This window comes from Amblyomma americanum, chromosome 1, assembly GCF_052857255.1.
Source record: "Amblyomma americanum isolate KBUSLIRL-KWMA chromosome 1, ASM5285725v1, whole genome shotgun sequence".
Lineage (NCBI taxonomy): Eukaryota > Metazoa > Arthropoda > Arachnida > Ixodida > Ixodidae > Amblyomma > Amblyomma americanum.
In genome coordinates this window covers 34,233,991-34,258,134 of record NC_135497.1, presented here as the reverse complement: position 1 = coordinate 34,258,134, position 24,144 = coordinate 34,233,991, and the positions used below count along the sequence as shown (strand labels likewise).

The 24,144-nt window shown below is 47.1% G+C and overlaps 1 protein-coding gene across 6 annotated transcripts in view; it reads right to left on the bottom strand.

Moving 5' to 3' along the window:
* Positions 1–646: 646 nt before the first annotated feature.
* LOC144112617 (uncharacterized) overlaps positions 647–24,144 on the bottom strand; it is a 145,449-nt gene continuing 121,951 nt past the window's right edge. For 2 of the 6 annotated variants that reach the window (XM_077645422.1, XM_077645430.1), the window contains 2 exons: positions 14,614–14,711; positions 647–5,306 (listed from right to left, as the gene is read on the bottom strand). In XM_077645422.1, the coding sequence (XP_077501548.1) occupies positions 5,139–5,306; positions 14,614–14,711 (266 nt within the window). In that variant the 3' untranslated portion in view covers positions 647–5,138. Of the gene's footprint in view, positions 5,307–9,381; positions 9,682–12,679; positions 12,764–13,243; positions 14,712–24,144 lie in introns of those variants that run through there. The other 4 variants (XR_013310342.1, XR_013310349.1, XM_077645428.1 and 1 more) reach the window with 4 other exon arrangements.

The following is a 24,144-nucleotide window of genomic DNA, read 5'->3' as shown; positions in this document are numbered from 1 at the left end:
AAGAGTGCCAGAGCATTGTCGGCTGGGCTGTCACCGGTGAAAGCCGCGCGGTGAACGTCAGCAGCGTGCAGAAATGGATTGACGGAAATTGGAGCGACATCACGGCAATATATCATCCCCGACTGAGACTACTATTCAAATTTGTATGGCGGACACTGTCCAAGAACGGTACAAATTCGAAACCATGCGGGTGCAAAGTGCCGACTCGCGAAGTATTTCGGCCCCGTACTTTAAGAGGCTCCCTGAAGCTTGAATTTCGGTTTGTCTGATCAAGTTTTCGATCGCCCTTGCATTTTGAATTAACGAGGTTCCACTACACATACAAAAAGGTGGCTTTGGAATTGGTGGCGAGTGCAAACGAGGTCCGAAAAATCAAGCAGTCAGTTGCAGTGTGTCCGAAATTTCAGAGGCCCTTAAACATTGGGTTTATTGGCCATGTCGCGGAGGTGCGAAAAAAAGTCCAAATAATGAGGCATGTCCAAAAAACCAGGGGTCCGAATTTTTGGCCATCGACTATACTCTAAAACCCTACCAATGTTTCAATTTTGTGCATCAGAGGCACAAAAGTGCCTGCTACTTGAACTGCCCATTGCTATTTCAGTATAATGAAAGTGCTTGTCTGGAGGACCGAAAAAAAAGGAAACAATGCTGGCATGAAATATTTATTTCCTGAACTGCCAAAGGTCAAAACATTAACGAAATTTCCACAGAAACAGAAGCCAGCCTATGTGTCATCATACAGGACCTGGAAAGAGAAGAGAAAAGAAGGTCAACTAAAAATTGCAAACGCACAAGCACACAGAATAAAGTTGCCAAATACTGCACCTGAATGTGCTGCATTGTAAAATTTAACACACTGGTCCCTAAATAAATTTATAATTATTACGGTTCTAAAAATGAGCATGAAACTAACAAATCTAACAATACCATTACAAATTAACCCCAATTTGGACTCACAAGTGAACACTTACTAAATACTGTAAAAACCTGCCTATAATAAACCTTTGTCCTTAAAGCTTCGACTGATTTTTTTCTTTATAAATGATTCCCCAAAACAAATGTTGGTGCATATGTGCAGGGCCATCTCGGGCTAACCTGAGCTATTTATGTTAATTGCTGTGGCAGCTGCTAGATGGCACTACATGTAGAAAAATACGTCACTAGTCTGCGCATACTACTGTGAGTGAATGTGCAGAGGCGAGCGTCTACCTAGAACAGCGTGTAAACATGAAACTCTGCGTGAAGCTTGGCAAGACAGCCACATAGACGTATGAGCTCCTTCCTGATGCTTATGGCAACGAGACATCGCGGGCGCGAGTTTTCGAGTGGCACAAGAGGTTCGTTTCGGGGAGAACGTCGGTGGAATACGACACAAGGCACCTCAGGAACGAAAACGTGGCTCGGATAAGGGAAATCGTACAGCAAGACCACATCATTACAGTCCGCATGCTATCAGATGCTCTCGACGTTAGTAATACAACATGCCACCAAATTTTGCGTGAGAACTTCAGGAAACAAAAGCTGAATGAAAGACTTGTGCCGCACTCCCTCACACAGGACCAGAAAGACGCGGGAATCAGTGAGCGCTGATTTGCTCCCCGAGGCAGCGAAGGATGCTGCATTCGTCGACAGCATCACTGCTGAAGACGAAACATGGTGTTTTCAATACGAACCTCAAACAAAGAGGCAGAGCGCCGAATGGCGGTACACAAGCTCTCTGGCGTCGAGAAAGGTGTGGCAACAGAAGACCAAAACAAAGACGATGCTGATAGTTTTGTTCGATGCCAGAGGTGTCATACACCACGAGTTCGTCCCGCAAGGGAAGACAGTGAATCAGGAGTTTTATATCCTAGTGCTCCAACACATGCGTGATGCACTGTGACACCGTCGCCCCGACTTATGGGCGTCTAGACAATGCAGCCTTCTCCACGATAACGCAAGGCCGCACACTGGTCTCAGCATGACAAAATTTCTCGCCAAGCCCAGCATTACTGCACTTTCTTATCTGCCATACTCGCCTGACCTCTCCCAATGCAATTTTTTCCTGTTTCCTCGTGTGAAGAGAGCCCTAAGAGGTTGATGGATGGGGAGCGTAGAGGCCATTCAAGACTTCACGACAAAGGAGCTGACAGCCCTGCCAAAAGAAGCGTTTTCCAACTGTTTCCAAGACTTCAACAAGCGTTGGAATCTCTGTATAGACTGCAAGGGAGACTATTTCGAAGGGAAGCTGCACAAATGATTTCAATGTTAAACACATTTTTTTTATGAACTCAGTCTCAGAACTTTACGGACAAAGGTTGTACAAGGCTTTTTTCCATATTTTCCATGTCAAAATTCCACCTCATATTATATGAGGATCAAAACAATTTCCACCCCAAAATCCAGAGTTGCAGTATCACCACCAAGCCGACCTCTGAACATCTATGCTATTGGAAGCAGGACTGCACCTCACAAGTTGAGACCACAAAAGCAGTACAGTGTAATCCACTTATAACGATCAAATTCTTTACAGTTTTACATTCTTTACAAAAAAAAACATACAATAGGATTCTGGCTGCCCAAAAAGTGTTTACCAGCAAAATTTGTTTTAAAGTTTGATAAAAATAAAATATCTTGAAGCGAATGACGTAAGAACTCTGAAAATGGACCGTCAAGGCTAAATCCGTGAGGGAATGTTGCCTACAGCATTAGGAAACAAGCGCTATTGCAGGAGGGAGGAGCTTGTTTAGCCACCACTGCGCAACGCTGTATCACACAAACATAGTTTCCGGCAGTTTGTGTATTGGTAAATGGGTAAAGGTAAGGGTCTACTTAGTGCTGGTAGTAGCCGCTCATCCGGATCAAGAGAGGGCAATAACTAGAATAAGAATGGGGTGGAGCACATATGGCAGGTTCTCTCAGATCATGTATGGCAGTTTACCAACATCCCTCAATAGAAAAGTATACAATACCTATATCTTGCCAGTGTAGACTTGTTATAGCGAGCTAGGCGCTACAACAAGTTTGTGGCGGGCAATATTCTGGGAATTAAATTCATGCGGTCCTAATGGCATATGAAACAAACTGATCGGCCAGTTTATGCGCAAGAATTTAGGACGCTATTTATGCACCTAAACATGTTTATTTAGGGGAAGGGTTGTAAAAATTAAAAGCAATCAGTTAATGACATCCTAGTCAAAATCAAGAGGAAGAGATGGGCTTGGGCAGAGCATGTAATGCGAAGACAAGATAACCGCTGGTCCTTAAGGGCAACGGAATGGATTCCAAGAGAAGACAAGCGTAGAAGGGGGCGGCACGTTAGGTGGGCGGATGAGATTAACAAGCTTGCAGGCATAGATAGGGTGGGTGCAGGTGGCAAAAGACAGGGTTTATTGGGGAGACATGGGAGAGGCCTTTGCCCTGCAGTGGGTGCAGTCAGGCTGATGATGATGACTGATGAGCATTTGCTTGCGTTTCTTCTGCCGAGAGTCCATCAGCATCATCTGCAGCTTGTCCAAGAGTTCCAGCGCAACGTCAGAGTTCTCATTGACAGAGAAGTGGCGTGCTGCAACATTGAGCGCTGGCACTACTTCATGTGCAATGGAGGTGGCAGAGGCTTGTTGCCGCTGTCAGACTCACCATTGTCGGCTGTTCTCACCGCACGTGAGCCTTGCGGCGTCTGCCGAGAGCACGCAGCCTCAGTTATAATAAGCGTCTCTCAATGGCTCCAATGTCTCCACACTGCAGTCCATGCAGCTCGCAGCAGCAACAAAAAACATGATTGCATCAACCAAACTGGTCGAACTGCGTGACTGCAATGTGTACACCACGTGATAACGACCCAGCGACCACGGCACAAAGAAAACCTGGAACAGCTTGCGCCGAAGCATCAGCGGCGCGAGTGCTCTGGCAGCGAAAACCTGCTATGGCACGCATCGGAGCACAAGCTCTGCGAGCCTTGCGCACTCTACCTTTTGGTTTTTTCCATTGTTTTACATTACATCTCTAGTAAATTTGGAGTGTGTTGTACACGCTATGGGTCAACTTCTATCTAAGAGGAGCAGTGTCTGCCAGGGGCTCCTAGTTCGAATTAACTGTAAGCGTTTGCTGACTTGTTCGAATTATAGGGAGTTTTCACCCACTAAAATACAAAGGGCTGTGCCTGGACCCGGGCGCCAGTTCAAATTAAGCGTAAGTACAAATAAACTAGTTCAAATTAACGAGCTTTTACAGTATCCGTGTTCATTATATCGAGGTTCTGACTGTAAAACATGTTTTAAAAATCCGTATTTTTCACATGCCCCAAAACCACCGATTTAAGGGATCCACCCTGAAAAGCAAGCTGGAGTGAACAACCATAACTTTCTGATAAAACTCAGCAAAATATTTTCTGCTGAAGCAGAATCTTGATACAAACCACATGGGTCGCAAAAAATATTCCTATCAACTGAAACTTCGTATTATTTAAAACAAACACACTCGTTGTGTAGAAGCGTGAGAAATGCATTCACGCAGATCTGTTTACGGCTGATTAGATTTACAACCACGCCGCCACAATCAGTGGTGCAAACAGTGTGACTGGTGACAGTCTGCTATGTGTGGGCCGCATGCTGCCGCTCACACATCACAGTGCACACCACACGACTAACGATCACAATGTAGGTGATGTATAAGCAGTGCTTAGTGTTCACAAGTGTGGTCACGGCTCTACAGTTCTTATCCGTAGTGGTGTGGAAAAGTGCTCGAAACATCTCTAATTGTGCACATTGTACACAATGCACTCTAGGTGGAAAATTTTGAGCGGAATTTTGCTTGCCTGTAGTGTTGAATGCGAAAAACTGCACTTCTCGTTTTGACATTCATGCAGTGTACAAGAATCCAATGTCAATGTTATTGATTTCAAATTCTTTCCAAAGCCTGTACCCACAGACCACTGCTCCACATTCGCACCAGCAGTTTTCCTGCACCAGACAGCAATTGCTTTTTTAGTTTTTTAGACCAGATAGAAAGAACACACATGAGATCGCTACAATCAACAAACAAGCATGACTTTATCATGAAATTTTGAAAACAAGCACGATCCAACATAGGCTGCGTGCTCAGGTGCAATCCCCCATAGCTCTCTCATACTGGATAAACAGAGCCCCCTCTTCTATGTTCTATGTCGTAGAAGCCATACCTGGACTGGTCCCTGCAGGCAAGCCAGAAGTGACGTACTCTGCACACTGTTGCTGCTCATCATTTCCACTTCGGCAGACTGCAAAACCAGTCGCCTGAGAAGCTGCTACGTCTCTCTGTGAAAGCTTTGTAGTTGCCATGGTCCAATCCTGCAATAGCACACAGGAACAAACAAAACACTATCATCATTGGCTGCATGCGAATTAACCGTAAAAAAACTGAACGAGGAAGTGAAAACCTCCGTAAAAATGCTGAAGGAAAACTTTTAATTTGTCAATATTTTGGTATTTCTTGTTGGAACAAGACCTACCAGTATGCATAAAGTTACTCTCCGGCTCCTTTTGCATGTGTCCCTAACACAGGCAAGGGCAAAGGTATGGTGTGTCAGGTGGGGCTGAATGTTCCCAAATTGCATGTATGATATATGTGAAGGGTTCTGGTTTAGCTTTGAGCCTCTGGGGTTCTTTAAAGTTCACTGACATTGCATAGCACATGTACAGTTTTGCATATCTCCTCTAGTGACAGCCACCAAAGCCAGGATTCGATCCCACAGCCTTGGGCTCAGCAGCCGAATGGCATTGACATGAGCCACCATGGCAGAAAAACGTGCCGGCAAGTTTTCTTTCTGAGCGGCACAGCCCTCAAAAACGTTAATGATGGTCTGCTCCACCAAGGCTCCCTACTTTCTTCTCTGCATGGGCCTTTTGCACAGGTGAAGGCATCAGTCGTTTCTACGGCCTGCGTCACCACGACAAGCAAGTATCCTCGGCACGCCACGTAGCAGTGTTTCAGAGTTCACGGTCAGGGGTTCTTTTGCTTTCACGCCGTCGCTGCGCGGGCTCGGTCCGTTGGTTTGTGTTGTAAGCTAGGTTTTGCTGGTGCGGTTGCAGCGTTTCCATATTTTTGCTACTTTTATGGCTGAAAGTCAAAGAACAGATTCAATTGTTAGAACCGATAATGTGCTATGACAGCCCTACCATACGCGGTCTATTTTACCATAGAACACGATAAAGCAGACAACGCTGAGACTGACCATTGTTATATCAGATATACTGTTATAAGTGGGTTTGACTGTACCATATTTATTCGATTTTACCGTGCACCTTTTGTCAGGAAAAAACAGCCTAAAAAGGGCACGCGCGTCAGAATCGAGCATGAAAATGACACTATGCCAGCAACACCCTACTGTCATCAGCATCACAAAATGATGGCTTGGTATTTCTTGCGCATCAATATTATCGATATCGGCTACCGCGGCTGTGGATACTGAGAGGCCTTATGAGCATCTGAAGTGTCCCGTCAGCAAGGTGCAGACCCGGACTTGGGCCAACATGAAAACGATATAGTAAGAAAATGACACTATGCCAGCAACACCCTACTGTCATCAGCATCACAAAATGATGGCTTGGTATTTCTTGCGCATCAATATTATCGATATCAGCTACCACGGCTGTGGATACTGAGAGGCCTTATGAGCATCTGAAGTGTCCCGTCAGCAAGGTGCAGACCCGGACTTGGGCCAACATGAAAACGTCGGCTGCGAAGACGCACCAACTGGCCTCTCCATCCACACTCCGTGGTTGGATCGTGGACGCTTGGGCCACAATTCCAGAGGACCTCGTCGGTCACGCTTTTAAGAAACGCAGGATATCTAACACACTCGACGGTAACAAAGACGAGTTCCCACAGAAAGTACGCACATTACAGAACCCCAGGAGGTCAGAATTAAACTGGAGCCCCCCCAAACGGTGTCCCTCATATAGCTCATGTGTAGCTTTGGGATGCTAAACCTCATAACTAAACCATTTTTTTATTTTTTTGACAACACATTCTTGAAGGACCGTACAGTAGAACTTCGTTACAACGAACTTCACGGGACTGCCGAATTTAATTCGTTATTTTGAAATATCGTACCACTGAAAAACCATTATTTTCATGTCAGTAATGTATCACAAGAACTAAAATTACATACCTTTGCAGCAGATTTACGTGTTGGTAAGTAAATAACAAACGATAACGCTGGGCACAGTTTAACTACAATTTATTGCTTGAAGAAGTCTGTTACCTACTTCTGGCGAGTAGACAAGCGCTGCAGGGTGAACGCCTCCACATCCTCGACCGTCCTGTGCACGTCATTGGGGACATCTTTGCAGTGCCCGAGGAATGATAGGGTCTTCTCTAGAAAGACTAGAACATCCGAGCCGGAAACAATCTCTTCCTCTTCGTGCGCTGATCCAGTGTCGGCATCGTCTTCATTGCTACTACATTCTTCTCGCTCACGCACTTGATTCACGATGTCTTTGGTGGTGAGCTCCGCGGATGTAGCCGCCGCGCTGTCGCTGTCCACGGTAGTTGCCATGCCGCAGACATTTTCTTGGGGGAGCCAGCTAAGACTCTCGATGTAGTTTTATGATCTTGTTCCAATCTCTGAGCATCATTGCCATTGTTGACGGTGTGATGTCAAGCTCCCTGCACAAGTCCACTTGCTTTTTTCTAGTGTTCAGCTGCAACAGAATGTCCACTTTTTCTTTAAGTGAAAACTGGCGTCGCTTTTTAACGCGGAGCCAGGAGAACTCATTATCAGGAAAGCTAATGCAGAACACCATCACAGTGCCGATAACTTTGCATATCCTACCGTTCGCTGTCAACGTGGTGACACTGCGCTGAATAGGCTTACGACTACAGCGCAGTATACGACCACACGCTGGATGATGGATGATAATGGCCTTACCCTTTGTATCGGGCGGCAGCTTGCGCCGCCTAGCCTATATTCATTCAACGCAACAATCGCGTTGATGCCGATGCTGCTGGGGCTGTATCCGTTGCAACGGGTTCCCCTACGCATCGCTGCTGCTTCGGATGATGATGATAGGCATCAGCTTCAGGGATTTGGTACGAAACTTCGACGGAACTTTGTAATAACGAAGCGTCTTGCGACGATTGCGAGATTAAATTACATACGTTATTCTGAAATATTCGGTAATCTGAAATTCGTAGTGCTGAAAGTTTTTACATTTAAAATATAGGCATTTTGGCGGGGATTTAAAAAAATTCGTTAATCTGATGTTCGTTGTAACGAGATTTTACTGTACACCCAACCACAACAATCATAAATGCAGCCAAAGACCAGACTCTGCGGACATTTCTGAGACATGCATGCCTACGCGCCCACGCGGATGCGAAAACCAATCTGCGCATGCACCCGCTGCCCAGATCTATACCTGCCAGATATTCAGCGCCCGCGCTACCCACACCGCACACGCTTCATAAACGGCCAGCCAATGCACACCAATCGGAGGTCATTCTACTTCTGAGACATTCAGAACGAGTCTTCAAGCTGACTGTTTGCTCTATTCTTAAAAGCGACAAATTTTCTGATCAATCGTGCCAGCGCGAGACGGTGAGTGAGCCAGCACCAGGCACTCAGGCAGACCAGCCGGCAGCATATGTACACAAAAAGCCAGCAGTAACCCTAACTGAAATTAAACCCACTATCTGGCACTTCTGTACACATGCTCTGCCGAGACACTTTTTGACACATATAACAGCATTAGACCAGAGCCCCCTTCATAAATGTTAACCGGACACAACATCAATGTTCCATGCCCCTCTAATGGCAGGAGTAAGGATTTTAGTAACAGACTATGCAGGTGCAGTCTGTGTGCTCTACCAAACAGAATGTGTCATGGTGAATACTGCAGCAAGAACACGTGCACCTATGAAATGCTAGCATGCGTGTTTACTGTTGAGCTTTTTAAAAGATCCTCGGATTACTGAAAGCCAGTGATGACATGTTGGGTCTTGCACAACGAGACAAAGCTGACTTAAAGAATTAGGCAAAAGAAAGTGACTATGGGAGAATGGGTGCAAGACCACACTGACACTCATAAAGAATGGGGACAAGATTGCTTAAGCACAATCAGGTCTACGCCTGTAGCGAAGCGGGAGCGCTTGTGGGAAGTGGTGGCACTCCATTTACAGGGCAGCTGCTAGGATCATGCTTTGCAGAAGACACACCAGAGATGTATAATGGTAACATGCAAAATAAAAGCGTAGCTAAGGCACAACTGATAAAAGTGCAAAGCTGAGAGAAAACTTAATGACAGTGCAGTAATGGTAGCATGTCAAAGTAGGGTTAGCAGGCGGCTGGTTGATCCTGAAGGCGGACGGTTAACTGTGTAAGTGAAGTGGCTGAGCGAGACGCAGCACTGGGATGTAAGTTACCTGCTGCAGGGCTGCCATGTTGCTGCAGATGTGGGTGAGCTTTGGCCACACACTGCCTTTTTGTGGCTGCAGAGCCTCACTAGCTGCCTGCTTTCTTGGCTGATGCACACTCATGTCTGCATACGCAGACACAACCTAGAATTGTTCTAGAAGGCACTGGCACTGGTTGGCATTCTCCAGCAGTGCGCATTTCTGTTCCCAAGTGACATCGATTACCTTCACCCCATAGGCACCAGACAATCTGTCCAGTCCACCAGTCCACAGCGTCCTTCCTTCATGCGTGCTTGCTTCTTTTGAATTCTGGAATAAGATCAGGATACTTGGAGGAGGGCCACGGCAGGCACAGATTTTGCGACACAACAAAAGCTCAGAAGGAAACCGAAGTCAAAGCCCGGGATGGTGCACAAGCAGCAGCTTGCAAAAAGGCACAGTACCCATTATAGCTGATCCCAAAAAAGCCAAAGAAGCAAGAACGCGACCACAGGCAACCGAGAGTAGGTCAAACACACAAGGGTTGGCAGGAGATGCACGAGCAGCAGTGCGCTGATCCCAAAAAAAGCCAAAGGAGCAAGAATGTGGCCACAAGCAACCAAAAGAGTAGGTCAAATGCACAAGGGTTGGCAGGAGATGCACGAGCTGCAGTGTGTTGATCCCAAAAAAAGCCAAAGGAGCAAGAATGTGACCACAAGCAACCAAGAGTAGGTCAAATGCACAAGGGTTGGCAGGAGATGCACGAGCAGCAGTGCGCTGATCCCAAAAAAAGCAAAGGATCAAGAATGTGACCACAAGCAACCAAAAGAGTAGGTCAAATGCACAAGGGTTGGCAGGAGATGCACGAGCAGCAGTGTGCTGATCCCAAAAAAAGCCAAAGGATCAAGAATGTGACCACAAGCAACCAAAAGAGTAGGTCAAATGCACAAGGGTTGGCAGGAGATGCACGAGCAGCAGTGCGCTGATCCCAAAAAAAGCCAAAGGAGCAAGAATGTGGCCACAAGCAACCAAAAGAGTAGGTCAAATGCACAAGGGTTGGCAGGAGATGCACGAGCTGCAGTGTGTTGATCCCAAAAAAAGCCAAAGGAGCAAGAATGTGACCACAAGCAACCAAGAGTAGGTCAAATGCACAAGGGTTGGCAGGAGATGCACGAGCAGCAGTGCGCTGATCCCAAAAAAAGCCAAAGGATCAAGAATGTGACCACAAGCAACCAAAAGAGTAGGTCAAATGCACAAGGGTTGGCAGGAGATGCACGAGCTGCAGTGTGTTGATCCCAAAAAAAGACAAAGGAGCAAGAATGTGGCCACAAGCAACCAAAAGAGTAGGTCAAATGCACAAGGGTTGGCAGGAGATGCACGAGCTGCAGTGTGTTAATCCCAAAAAAAGCCAAAGGATCAAGAATATGGCCACAAGCAACCAAAACAGTAGGCCAAATGCACAAGGGTTGGCAGGAGATGCACGAGCAGCAGTGCGCTGATCCCAAAAAAGCCAAAGAAGCAAGAACGCGACCACAGGCAACCGAGAGTAGGTCGAACACACAAGGGTTGGCAGGAGATGCACGAGCAGCAGTGCGCTGATCCCAAAAAAAGCCAAAGGAGCAAGAATGTGACCGCAAGCCACCAAAAGAGTAGGTCAAATGCACAAGGGTTGGCAGGAGATGCACGAGCTGCAGTGTGTTGATCCCAAAAAAAGCCAATGGAGCAAGAATGTGGCCACAAGCAACCAAAAGAGTAGGTCAAATGCACAAGGGTTGGCAGGAGATGCACGAGCTGCAGTGTGTTAATCCCAAAAAAAGCCAAAGGAGCAAGAATGTGACCGCAAGCAACCAAAAGAGTAGGTCAAATGCACAAGGGTTGGCAGGAGATGCACGAGCTGCAGTGTGTTGATCCCAAAAAAAGCCAAAGGAGCAAGAATGTGGCCACAAGCAACCAAAAGAGTAGGTCAAATGCACAAGGGTTGGCAGGAGATGCACGAGCTGCAGTGTGTTAATCCCAAAAAAAGCCAAAGGAGCAAGAATGTGGCCACAAGCAACCAAAACAGTAGGCCAAATGCACAAGGGTTGGCAGGAGATGCACGAGCAGCAGTGCGCTGATCCCAAAAAAAGCCAAAGGAGCAAGAATGTGGCCACAAGCAACCAAAAGAGTAGGTCAAATGCACAAGGGTTGGCAGGAGATGCACGAGCTGCAGTGTGTTGATCCCAAAAAAAGCCAAAGGAGCAAGAATGTGACCACAAGCAACCAAGAGTAGGTCAAATGCACAAGGGTTGGCAGGAGATGCACGAGCAGCAGTGCGCTGATCCCAAAAAAAGCCAAAGGATCAAGAATGTGACCACAAGCAACCAAAAGAGTAGGTCATTTGCACAAGGGTTGGCAGGAGATGCACGAGCAGCAGTGTGCTGATCCCAAAAAAAGCCAAAGGATCAAGAATGTGACCACAAGCAACCAAAAGAGTAGGTCAAATGCACAAGGGTTGGCAGGAGATGCACGAGCAGCAGTGCGCTGATCCCCAAAAAAGCCAAAGGAGCAAGAATGTGGCCACAAGCAACCAAAACAGTAGGTCAAATGCACAAGGGTTGGCAGGAGATGCACGAGCAGCAGTGCGCTGATCCCAAAAAAGCCAAAGAAGCAAGAACGCGACCACAGGCAACCGAGAGTAGGTCGAACACACAAGGGTTGGCAGGAGATGCACGAGCAGCAGTGCGCTGATCCCAAAAAAAGCCAAAGGAGCAAGAATGTGACCACAAGCAACCAAAAGAGTAGGTCAAATGCACAAGGGTTGGCAGGAGATGCACGAGCTGCAGTGTGTTGATCCCAAAAAAAGCCAAAGGAGCAAGAATGTGACCACAAGCAAACAAAAGAGTAGGTCAAATGCACAATGGTGGGCAGGAGATGCACGAGCATCAGTGTGTTGATCCCAAAAAAAGCCAAAGGAGCAAGAATGTGGCCACAAGCAACCAAAAGAGTAGGTCAAACGCACAAGGGTTAGCAGGAGATGTACGAGCAGCAATGTGTTGATCCCAAAAAAGGCAAAGAGCAAGAATGTGACCACAAGCAATCAAAACAGTAGGTCAAATGCACAAGGGTTGGCAGGAGATACACAAGCAGCAGTGCGCTGATCCAAAAAAAAAGCCAAAGGAGCAAGAATGTGTCCACAAGCAATCAAAAGTGTAGGTTAAATGCACAAGGGCTGGCAGGACATGCACGAGAAGCAGTGTGTAGCTTCTGGCTCGCAAAGAGCAAAAAGGAAAAAGAAAAACCAAGAGAAGGAACATGACCCAAGAAACATGACCCAAATGACACTGATTACCTTCACCCCATAGGCACCAGACAATCTGTCCAGTCCACGAGTCCACAGCGTCCTTCCTTCATGCGTGCTTGCTTCTTTAGAATTCTGGAACAAGATCAGGATACCTGGAGGAGGGCCACGGCAGGCACAGATTTTGCGACACAACAAAAGCTCAGAAGGCTACCTAAGTCAAAGCCCGGGAGGTTGCACAAGCAGGAGCTTGCAAAAAGGCACAGTATCCATTATAGCTGATCCCAAAAAAGCCAAAGCAGCAAGAATGTGACCACAAGCAACCAAGAGAGTAGGTCAAAGGCACAAGGGTTGGCAGGAGATGCACGAGCAGCAGTGCGTAGCCTGTAGCGTGCAAAGAGGAAAAAAGAAAAACCAAAAGAGAAGGAAAATGACCCAAGAAACCGAGGCGGTAGGAAGGAGCACCAAGACTGCATGCACCAAAGGATGAATGGGTAGCGAAATATGCACCAGTGAGAGTAATCAGACAGGCTTGGAAAAAGGTATTAAACTCCTTTCCCGCACAGATGAAAGTTTGTGAAGGGAATTGCACACATAAGTGCACATGATCAATACCGTGTTCTGGAGTCGCCGCTTAACGCTGGGGTTTGGCCCTCTCCCTGCTTTGCCTCAGCGCTGATAGCAATGACCAGCCAAACACATTGATGCTTGCCCAGGGATGATGGACGATGACTCAATCGCCACACATCTCCAAAAACCTGCAGCTTGAAACACAACCTTTCGCCATGATACAATAAATGAGACGAACTCTACTGAAAAGATATGAAGTAACTCCTCCCTTCTTTACTGCCTCAGTAATGCTAGTTCTACACATTCAACCTGAAGGTCCCATGTGTCTGCACCAAGTTAATCTGATCTTCTATCACACCATTCGACACCTCTCGATGCCTTGATTGCTCAACCCGAAATGCACCACCAACACAGCACACACAGCTTGTCACAAAATGTTGCTTTGCAGGCCCGCACTGGCAAAAATATGTTCCTGCACCTTCCAGTTGGGTACGCCTGCTATCAAGATTGTGTGCTTCCTTCCGTGCAGTCGCTGTATCGTTATTATATTACTGTTATGACCCTGGCATTACTTTGATTCAGAACTTTTTTTAAATGCAATGGCAGAAAACTGTTTTGCGACGCACATTTTGCTGGCCAGAGTTAGCTCGTTGTTTCAGTCAGCAATAACCGCTCCTTTGCCACATATTGCACCATGTACTGCTGCTACTCTTCCACCCATGGCACAACAGGTCCTTCTCGTGGAGGCACTCCTGGCAGATGCTTACTCTCCTGGTTTTGGCTAACCCCATGAGCTGCTGCACCCACTGGGCATTATATTCTTCCTCAACTGACCTCTCCTTTAGAAATGGCTCTGCTACTGACAGTTTCACAGCTTGCTCCTCATCTGGAGATGGGTCAACTGCAGCAGCTCAACACCATGTGGCTTCCGGGTGCACAGTCCACTTCTGATAAACAGCCGCTTCACATATGAGCGTTGCCATCCCATGCGTCGTCTCCATTCAGACCAGCTCTGCTCCTTTTTCCACAGGAGCCTCTTTCTCAGGAGTTGTCTTCTCTGCTGCCTCCTCCAGGAACTGCCCACTGTCTTGTCTCTGCAGCACCATCTGCTCTGCCTCCTTTGCAGAAAGCTCTTCTACTGGTGGGGACCATTCACAGTGCGCACTGCTGGCCTGAACTCCTTTGTCCACATGCACTGTCCTCTGTGCTTGCACTTGCTCGATGAGGCCTGCAGTACTGACCCTGAATCGGCAAGTGCGGTGAATAGGCATGCTGCCAGTGTCCTGGCAAAAGTGCGAAAGAGGCTCTTCCCTGAAAGTGAACTGCAGGTCCTTATCTGCCAATGTAACAAGTACATCCACAACAGGAACCACTTTCCTGCCATGTGGCATGAGCCAAAGCCACTTGATTATCACCTGCGCTGAATGCTCTTGTGGATTCCAAGACACACTGGTGCAATGGCCCATGCTTGCCTGTCCTTGCAGTCTTCGTTTGGCAGGCCCTACAGGATCCCCTACAAGTGCAGAGAAAATGAACAAAAAGTTAATAGATTTTAACATACCGAGGCTGCCAAAAAATTTTCAAATTATGGGATATTATGAATAAACCAATTCTGAATTACTGTATTTACACGTTTGTAAATCGACTCGAATGCAGGTCAACCTCTTGCCACCCCCCGGGAAAAAAAATATTTGGTGGTCGCTGCTTCACCTTTAAAACATAAAATTGCAACCACACTACATCATCCCTGATATCTCTTCTGTCTCACCAATATTCATGGTGGTATGCTTTGGTATTGATTGTAAGTCGAGCCCACACCCCCACGCCGGATTTGCAAACAAAAAAAGTCAACATAAAATTGTGCAAATACGGTATTTAAGCTTTATTATACATGTTTGCTGAAGTTCTTCCCCGTGATAATTAAAAGACACAGTGATGCTAACAAGAGCAGGCCCTCAGGAGTGCTTTCAGTAGTGTTTCAACAAGTGAATCCACTATATGTATTGATGTGGACAGCGATTACCATATTTACTCGATTCATACGCGCACTTTTTTCAAGAAAAAAATCAGCAAAAAATCACATGCACATTAGAATCTAGTACGAAAATGAACCTACAGCAGCAACACCCTATTGTCATATCCATCACAAAATGGCGGCTTGATATTTTATTGTGTATAGACATCTCAGTCAATATCACCACATCGCATACCGATAGGCCTTGTGAGCATCCGAAGGGTTCCGACAGCAAGGCTGCAACCTATACTTGAGCCTAACACTGAAGCATCGGTTGCAGAGACGCAATGAGTTCACTACAATGCCAAGCTAAAAGGAAAACCAAACCTTGTGTGAGGAGGCAAGTGTCAATCGTGCCGCCTCACATGCATTTGGTGTTCCTGAAATTTGTGTGGGTGATTGGTGGAAGCAAAGAGACTGGTTTTAGCCAGCACACCAAATTGGAAGGGTTTCAACAGGCTGAAGGGCCGGTTTCTAGAAATGCTAAGCAAGAAGATGAAGTATACCTTAAGGGGGGACGCGGGTCTTGAAATCGCGAAAAATGGTCAAAAATGGCAATTTTCAAAAATTGCGATTTTGAAGTCTTTAATGTCCCAACTATGCCTATACAAAATATTTTAGCTGAATTCCAACTCAAAGTATGAAAAAAACGGCAATTTAGAAACGTCGGTGAGCCGAAATTGAACGCCAAGCGCGAAGGTTTGCCCCATTTTCAAGTTGCCGTAGCTCCGCGCGACGCGAACCGATCGGCGCCATCTTGGTCTCGTTTGAAAGCTGGTTTCCCGCTCTCCAATTTGGCGCCTTACGGCAAGCTGTAGACCCTCGCACAGCGGAGCTATCAGCACCCGTTCGCAAGGGGGGGAAAGCGTCGCGAGACGGCCGCCGATTGGGTAAAACGGGCGCTCCTCGAGGCGCAGCCCTCTGATTGGCCGTGACGCATGCTTTGCCCCCCGCGGCTGCGTTGTTCGGCTCCTTCCCGTCGTCTGCTTTCGCCTGCACGCCCGTCATTTTTCGCGCTCCTCTTTGTTTCCTAGTATTTTTCGTTCTGCCGTTTTCCTTATCGTTATTGTAGACATTTTGGCTATTGAATCGCTTCTTTTAGCCCCGAATTTCGTGCTTTTGCGTGTATTTGCCTGCCTGGTGTCTTTGTTCCGTGTGTCACGATGGCCCGAGACGCGCGCTTGAAAGCAAGCACGCGAAAAGCAGTCGGCAAAAAGAGACGCGCATGGAATCAGTAGAGCGCTGCATCGTCGAGAACTGCAGCTTCGGTGATGCCGCAAGCTGCTGTACCCTCGGTGGATGCGGCTGGACTGAGCTCGCCAACAACAGCTTCGCCGGTGGACGCGGCTGAACAAACCCTGTTGACGCCAGCATCGCCGGTGGACGCGGCTGGACAATGCCGATCGCCGTCAACTTCGGTGTTACCGCAAGTCTCTGCAGTGCCGGTGGATGTGCCTGGACTAAGCCCGTGGAAAATATCGACTTTTGATACGCTGCAAGCCGCTTCGAATTCCGTGTCGTCGGAAGCGGCCGAGCCGGCTGACCTAAGCCTAACGTCGACTTCGGCGTTTGCGCACGCCGCTTCGTGCCGACGGACGCGGCTGAACCGAGCTCGCGTGCTCAACGCTTCGACAAGCACGCGCAGCGCAGACCTTGGCAGCGCGCCAAGCCGCTGCCGCCGCTGATAACATCATTTGTTTTTTTTAATATATATATATTTTGAGGAGAGCTCCTGGGGGGGGGGGGGGGGGGGGGCGCTCGGCGAACTTGGCAGAGCGCCAAGACGTTGTGCGCTCTAAGCTGAAGCTTGAACATTTGAACATTCGCATTAGACACTCCTCACTGTCCTGTTTTTAACCTCGCAAGAAGCAGTTTCTCGCTTCAACCAAGGAATGGCAACAACCAGCAGAGCTGTTGCAGCACAGCTTGGTTACAGGCCTGGGAGCTGCCTCATTGGTAGGAGCCTTGAAAAAGATAAACAGAGGCTGTGCAGGTCTGATAAGGGTCACACCAATGCTGAAAAGGTGAAGAAGAGGATGGCCAAGAAGCACAAGCCTGACAGCACCCAGGACTACTGCCCAGGACTTTTGTGAATGTGTGGCAGATTCAAAGAAAATAGCAAGTGATTTTCGGAGCTTTTTTTTGTCAAGTGCCAATGCAATACAGAGGTTTTCATAATCTTTACATGAACAGATTTCTGTAAATTTGGTGTTATTGTGTTCAGCAATGACTGGGCGGCATGCTAAAGCATTAAATTTTTCCATATGGTCAGTCAACAAAAATGGCAGAGTAAGCAAAACTTTGAATGCAATTTTCTCAGCTTTGCTTTTTCGATCAAATGCCTTTGCCTTACGGAACTTTTCATAATGTTTGCATCGACTGATTTTATTGAAGTAGGTATCATTTTTTTCAGCAACACCTCAGCTACATCCTAAAGCTTTCCAATTTTCATTAAACCCAATAGACTAGCAATTAGGTCAGATCTAAGCTAATTACTCCCACATTGTTTTTTTTTTCCTACTTTGTTATTCATTCATGACCTATGTGATGACTTTTTAAGAATTTCTTTAGCTTTAGGATGTGCAATGGGCCCTTAAGAATGACAGCATTACTTTAAAACTAGTTTTTTTAATTAAGAAACCACCATAATGGCCCGTAAGAAAAGACCTAAGTGGCATAAATTATTTTGCCATATCTTCATTTCTAGATGAGATATATAAAATCTGAATATATATTTGGGATTAGCATTCAAAGATATATCTGCACGCCAATTTTCAGGAAGATATGTTAAGAAATAAAAAAAAAAAGTTTTCAAGACCCTCATCCCCCCTTAATGCAGGACTTTGCGGAATGGGTGAAGGATCCCATCCGCCATGGTCAACAATGCCTTCAAAAAGTGTGGAATTTCAAATGCCACGGATTAGGCATCTTCATTTTCAGTTAGAAGTGAATAGTTTTCAACTCGAAACATAGAAGTAAAAAAGAAAAGAAGAAGAGGGCATTCATTATAGTTTCACTAAAGCAACTGAAATAAAAATAAAACAAAACAAAAACAAATGCTTCCAAACTTGCTTTAGGCAATGTTCAAACAAGTGAAAGCCAAGGTGTACTAAGCATCATAGCCTGAAGCCCTTGCCATGTGATTCTTCACACGCTGCTGATTTTAAATATGAAAGTTGCCGACAGCTTTTTCAGACACCAAAATTTTTAGGTTATTGCATCTGACGCCGCAATGTCTCCGACCTATTTCGTGCGCAATACCATCACATGACGGCACTGCGGACGTGTGTTTGTACCACTGCTGGAGCAGGCCTCGAGTCGTCCACTACGTGAAAGATGTCAGCAAAGACATCGTGCACGCACCAGAAGTGGCACGTGGCCACATACCAATCGGGCAATTTTTGTTATGGGCCTTTGTGTAGAGCAACCTCGCAACACTGTATGTTGCGTTGCTTTGGAAAGAGGTGCACTGTCGACAAGGGCCAGCATGAGGCGCGAAGAGGTGCGAGTAAGCCCTCTTGCACCACCAGGTGCACAACTGCGTAAAGGCGTGGGGTGCACCTATCTCTGGTGGACAGGTTTAAATGGAAATCTTTCTGCAGCAAGTACTTTCCTCTAAACACGCAAACAGAAGTGCGGGGGATGCGTACCCCTACACTGAGTTGGTGCATGCAAGAAAATGGCCATGCTCTTCAAAGAGAGGACTGATGAAAAGGCTTCGCGGTGCAGTCTTTCTCATCACGGAACCAAATATAACCGACGTTTCACCATACATAAAAATTTCAACCGTCCAACGGTGTAAACATTAAGGTATCGTCCACTTCGAAGTTGGTTTCCAGCAACACTGCAACTATGAACGTCAAAGCCGATGGAGTGCTCACCTCAGTCACATTGGTAGTTCTGCATTCTTATCTCTTTCATCATCTCCCCCTTTGGTACCTCCCATTCGGCGGGCACAGCATGGTCTGGGCCATGGTGTGTTCGCATCTCTGCGGTCTCAGTTTGTCCAACCAAGTGCACTCGTAGGTGACATGCTGAACCATGGAATCATCACAGCCAGTGTTTATGCACATGGTCGCCCCACCATGTGCACGACGCATGCCAACATCCAGAGAGGTGCAAATGCGCGAGAGTATCAAGCATGCATTAGACCGCCGACTGCTTCATTTTGCTGAATTCTTGAACTTGAGAAATATTCAAGGTTTCTGAATAGTATTGCTATTAGCTTCGAAGCCCGAATTAAATACCGCATTATTCGCTTTCATATTTGAAACATTCGAATACTCGCACAACCTTACCATGGATTGCACCAAGAGTGAAATGTAATCATGTGCGAATATTCGATACAATGAAATATTCAGTCTTATAGTAAAGTATTCAATATTTGGTTCGATCCAAATGTTTGGCCTTTGAAATATCGAAGTATTCATTTGTTAACGAACAACATGCCTGGAACTATCGCTGCGTGTGATTCCAGTTCAGCATACCTCCTCCGGGATGGCACCACGGTGTGCACGCAACCAAAGCCCCGACTGCATTCCAGTGCATTCCGACTGCCCTCCCGTGCATATGTTAGAGCCACATGCTCAACGCAACAGATACGAGTAGACATGATTTATGGAAAAGCATGCTGTTATCCACTCCTGCGCGCCGCCAGTGTGCACAGTTGATTGGTGTCGACAAGGCAGTTATGCAAACAGCTGGGCGGCGCCTGTCGCCTTATGATGTCCTCAGGGCAATCTATGCTAAATCTCTCCAATAGGAGATTTCGCGGAACGAGTCTAGCTGACTGCAGCTACTGCAGGCACTCTTCTCTGCGCGAAATTCACTAAATAAGCGAGACAATCAGAGCAAGCCCTAAGTTTTCCTGTACCGCGTGGTAGTTGGGCAACACTGGTGCACTCGCGACCCACGAAGACATAAACCAACGGTCCCACGCTTGCTCGCGACTGAACGACTGGACTGCACACTGCGCAAGATGAGCATAGGGGAGTGGGTTGTTCGATGTTCAAGCTAGGGGTAAGGAGGGTTGAAGAGTGGAAGTCACAACAAGGAGACAAAGGCAACAAAGCCCCGTGTCCTTCCCTTTTTTAACTAGCTACTGCCTGATCTCAGCAGCTTCACCACTATGTGTCACAGCCGGATTTGAGTAGGCGCATTTTGCTCTGCACCGACCGTGCGTGCGGCAGTTTTGCAGCAGACGGCGCTATCGGTTTATGACATCCCTCAAGCTGCTTCAACATGGCCACCGCTGCCAGACAGAGCAGATAACTTCTAATTGCAATTTCTATCTAAAAATGCGCATGCAGAGCCCACTTCTTTTTTATTTATGCATAACAACCTTGTGGCTAGTACCTGCAACGTAAAACCTTGACTTGTTGGAAGACCATGTCATAACCCCTTTAAGAGCAGCAGTTGGAGCCCCCATATATAGGTCTCACAGACCACAGATATGGCCGCACCTCATGTAGGCTGGCTCAGCTAATATAAAATAGCCATTTTTCCAGAGAGCCGACACAGCCCCAATGAGTATGGCAAAGCTTCAATGCACTCTCTTTTTTTTCATGTTGTGCCGTTTAATATTAATTTTTGAGAGCGCCAGAAGTATTCAATATACAGCCGAAACCCACAACAATGAAACCGCCGGGGAGGGAAAACTTTTTCGCTGTCAAGAAAATGGCCAGATAAGCACACTCATTACTTTCCAAAACCAAAATTTAATGAAAAAAGTTGCTTATTTTGCCCTGCTTCACGACTCTGGCTTCACAGCTTGATAAGATATGCATAGCTTCGTCGCCGTGGTCGCCGAGTAAACTCCGGATAACATAAAAGCGTCAAGCGCATCACGAGAGCTTACTTGCCTTCCTTGTGCTTGGCTTTCGCCATCCTCATCGTCACTCTCCTCATTTCCTTTGCGCACACTGTCGATAATAGCATCGTCGCTGAATTCCTCGTGCATGACCAAGTCGGCATTCGACAGTGTCTGGCACCATTGCATCGACACTGCGAAGTGCGTCCCATGCTTCGGTTAGTGGCTGCAGATAGTCATCGCTTGCAGGAACACTCACTTCCGGTTATGCCTAGGCGTGCTGACCAGCCGTGAAACCGGCGTGGCGGAAGCAGTTCTGGACAAGTGTGGCCGAAGAAGCAATCCACGCACCGGCAAGCATCTCCAGTGCTATGAAAAGATCAATTTCCGTCGGTTGCTTCATTTCGATGTTTAACAATATCCACCGCACGAGTCTTCACCGGTACGCAGACTTCACAGTCTTGATAACCCCTTGGTCAAAAGGTTGAATAACGGATGTGCAGTTTGGGGGAAAAAAATCAAGTGGATGCTCGTCAGGACAATGTCTTCGATGTGGTGGGCACGGCAGTTATCCAAAAAAAAAAGGGCAGACTGATCTGCCCTGCTTCCGCATATCCGCTTCAAAGGCTTCCAGCCAGCTAGAGAATATTGCGTGCGTCATCCAAGCTTTCTGGTTAGCAGTGTACTTGACAGGAATCCTTCAGTTACCTTTAAAGCACCGTCGAGTCTTGCTCCGGTCAATCACGAGGAGGGGACACTTGTCGGATCCGACCATGCTTGAGCACAAAAGAATAGTCACCCACTTGTTGCTCAGCTTGCCACCATGCATTTTTATTTTTGTCCCTTCAGGTCGAGCGTTTTCGATGGCAACAATTCATAGAAAAAACCAGTTTCATCCGCATTATAAATATCGGAGGGCTCGTATGCATCCATTATGCTTTCGTAACTTTCCTACATCCAGGACGATGCTGCTTCAGCACCAACGCTCGCAGACTCCCCCGACAACACCTTGGTGACGATGCAGTGCGATGCTTTAAAGGGACTATGCAATGAATAAAAAGTCGCTTGTAAATGTTTTCAATGCTTAGAAATGGTGCTAAGAAGCATTCACACCAAGTATGAGTCTTCGGAACTGAGCCAGCAATTTATCAATGAACTTTTAAAAACCGTGTTTTTTAAAATTCGCAGGCAGATTGGTGTGCTCCTAGTGACCGATTTTGAAACTAAAATCATGAAAAAAGACGTCACTATACCCATGACGTCACCAGGCCACCACACGCTGTCATTCGCTGGAGCCACGGCAGCCACGACGTCACGGGCACACTTCCGGTAGCCGTGAAAATCGTCTGCTCGTGCCGCCGCACGACCCTCTCGGGCAAGCGCGAGCCAGGGCATTGCCTTTGCGCATATGGTTTCAATTTTCCCCTGCCGCCTCCTTCTGTCAGGAGTTCTGGAGCCACTCGCTACTGTCGTCACTGGAGTTCAGCCGGTACGGCGTGAACGCATAGGGCTCAATGCCTATTGCGGCCGTAAGAGCGAGCAGCCACGCCTCGAGGTCCAGGTCCATTACTGCTAACTACAACAGACGACAAGCAAAGGAACCCGACGCACGCCGCAATCACGCCACCGATGCTGCTGCTGGGGTGCTAGGAGCGACAACCTGAAGTTGCAAAAGGAATGTCAGCGGATGACATGTGCATAGGCGGAGCCCAGTCCCAGACCTGTTTTCTTTATTTTTGTCTTGTGCCCCACGTGTACGTGTTGGAAGGGGAGAGAAGCAGCGTAATTTTTAATAGTCTATATCTTCGTTGTTATTGATGCTAGCTCAAAAATTCTTGCACAAGGGTGACAAGTGATGAAATGCCTATCTCTCGTCTGCTTTACGTAATCTCAATTAACTTATTGCATAATCCCTTTAATGGGGAAGACTGCTTCTGGAGAAAAATTATTTCTCCACCAAACGTAATGAAATTGCATATCCTTCCCCAGCTCCTCGTGCTGATTTCAAAAATTCAAATACTTTTTTAGTAGGTTAATAAGAAACCAAGTATAGTGTGGGCAATGGTGCAAGTGTGGACGAGAAGTCCAGTGAATAATACATTTTCGTTTTGGAATGTGCCCACGGGCGCTCCCGCGTGTGGCAGCAGATAGCGGCTGGGGATAAGTGGAGGCCGCAGGATCGTGCTATCACATTCTATTATTAAAGGCCAAGCTTAAATGACCTCAAAGTTTTTGTTTTGTTTTTTCAGAAATGTGATGTGGGGAGGGGGGGGGGGAGGGGTCGACTTACTATCGTGTAAATACGGCATTTTGTTTGAACCACAAGTCTGATGAAATGGCTTCCCTGCATCACAGCCATCTCGCATGGAAAGAGGTACAGAGTGAAAGCTATTGCTTTTTTCGCCACCTCCATGAGAGCCGACATGAGCGCAGGATTACCGTATTTATTCGAATCTAGGCCGATAGTTTTTTCAAAAAAACGAGATGTAGAACTCTTATGTCGGCTTAGATTCGAGGATTTCATTTCGAGGTTTCGTATTCGTAAAATACGAATAAATGTAGCACGCAGGTGGCGCCCCCACAAAACGCCAACGATAGACAGCACTGTAGCCATTGCTATCCGTAGCCGTTGCTATCCGTAGCCGATACTGATCAAAGCACACATGAGCACTGGCTGCCATTTTGGCCTTGTTCTGTTCTCGTGCGGTGGCGTGAGCACATTCGCAGCAGTGAAGTTTTCGTGCGTAGTTTTTATCACCAACACCATGGCACCAAAGAGGCGGTGCCATTATAGTGCCGCCTTCAAGCGGAAAGTTATAGTCGCTGCAGAGCAGTCGTCAAATCTTCAAGCCGGGCGGACCTTCGGCGTGGATGAGAAGAATGTTCGCCGTTGGAGGGGGCAGCGTAACGAAATTTTTGCTTGCGCGGCAACGAGAACGGCTTTCACGGGCCCCAAGAAAGGCCGCCATCCAGAAGTGGAGGTAGCTCTGGCCGAGTTTGTGGAGACGCAGAGGTCAGCGGCACTTCCAGTGACCACGGAAGTGCTGCAAGCCAAAGCAAGAGAGCTGGCGAGAGAGCGAGGCGTCCCCCAGGAACTGTTCAAAGCCAGCCGGGGCTGGTTGC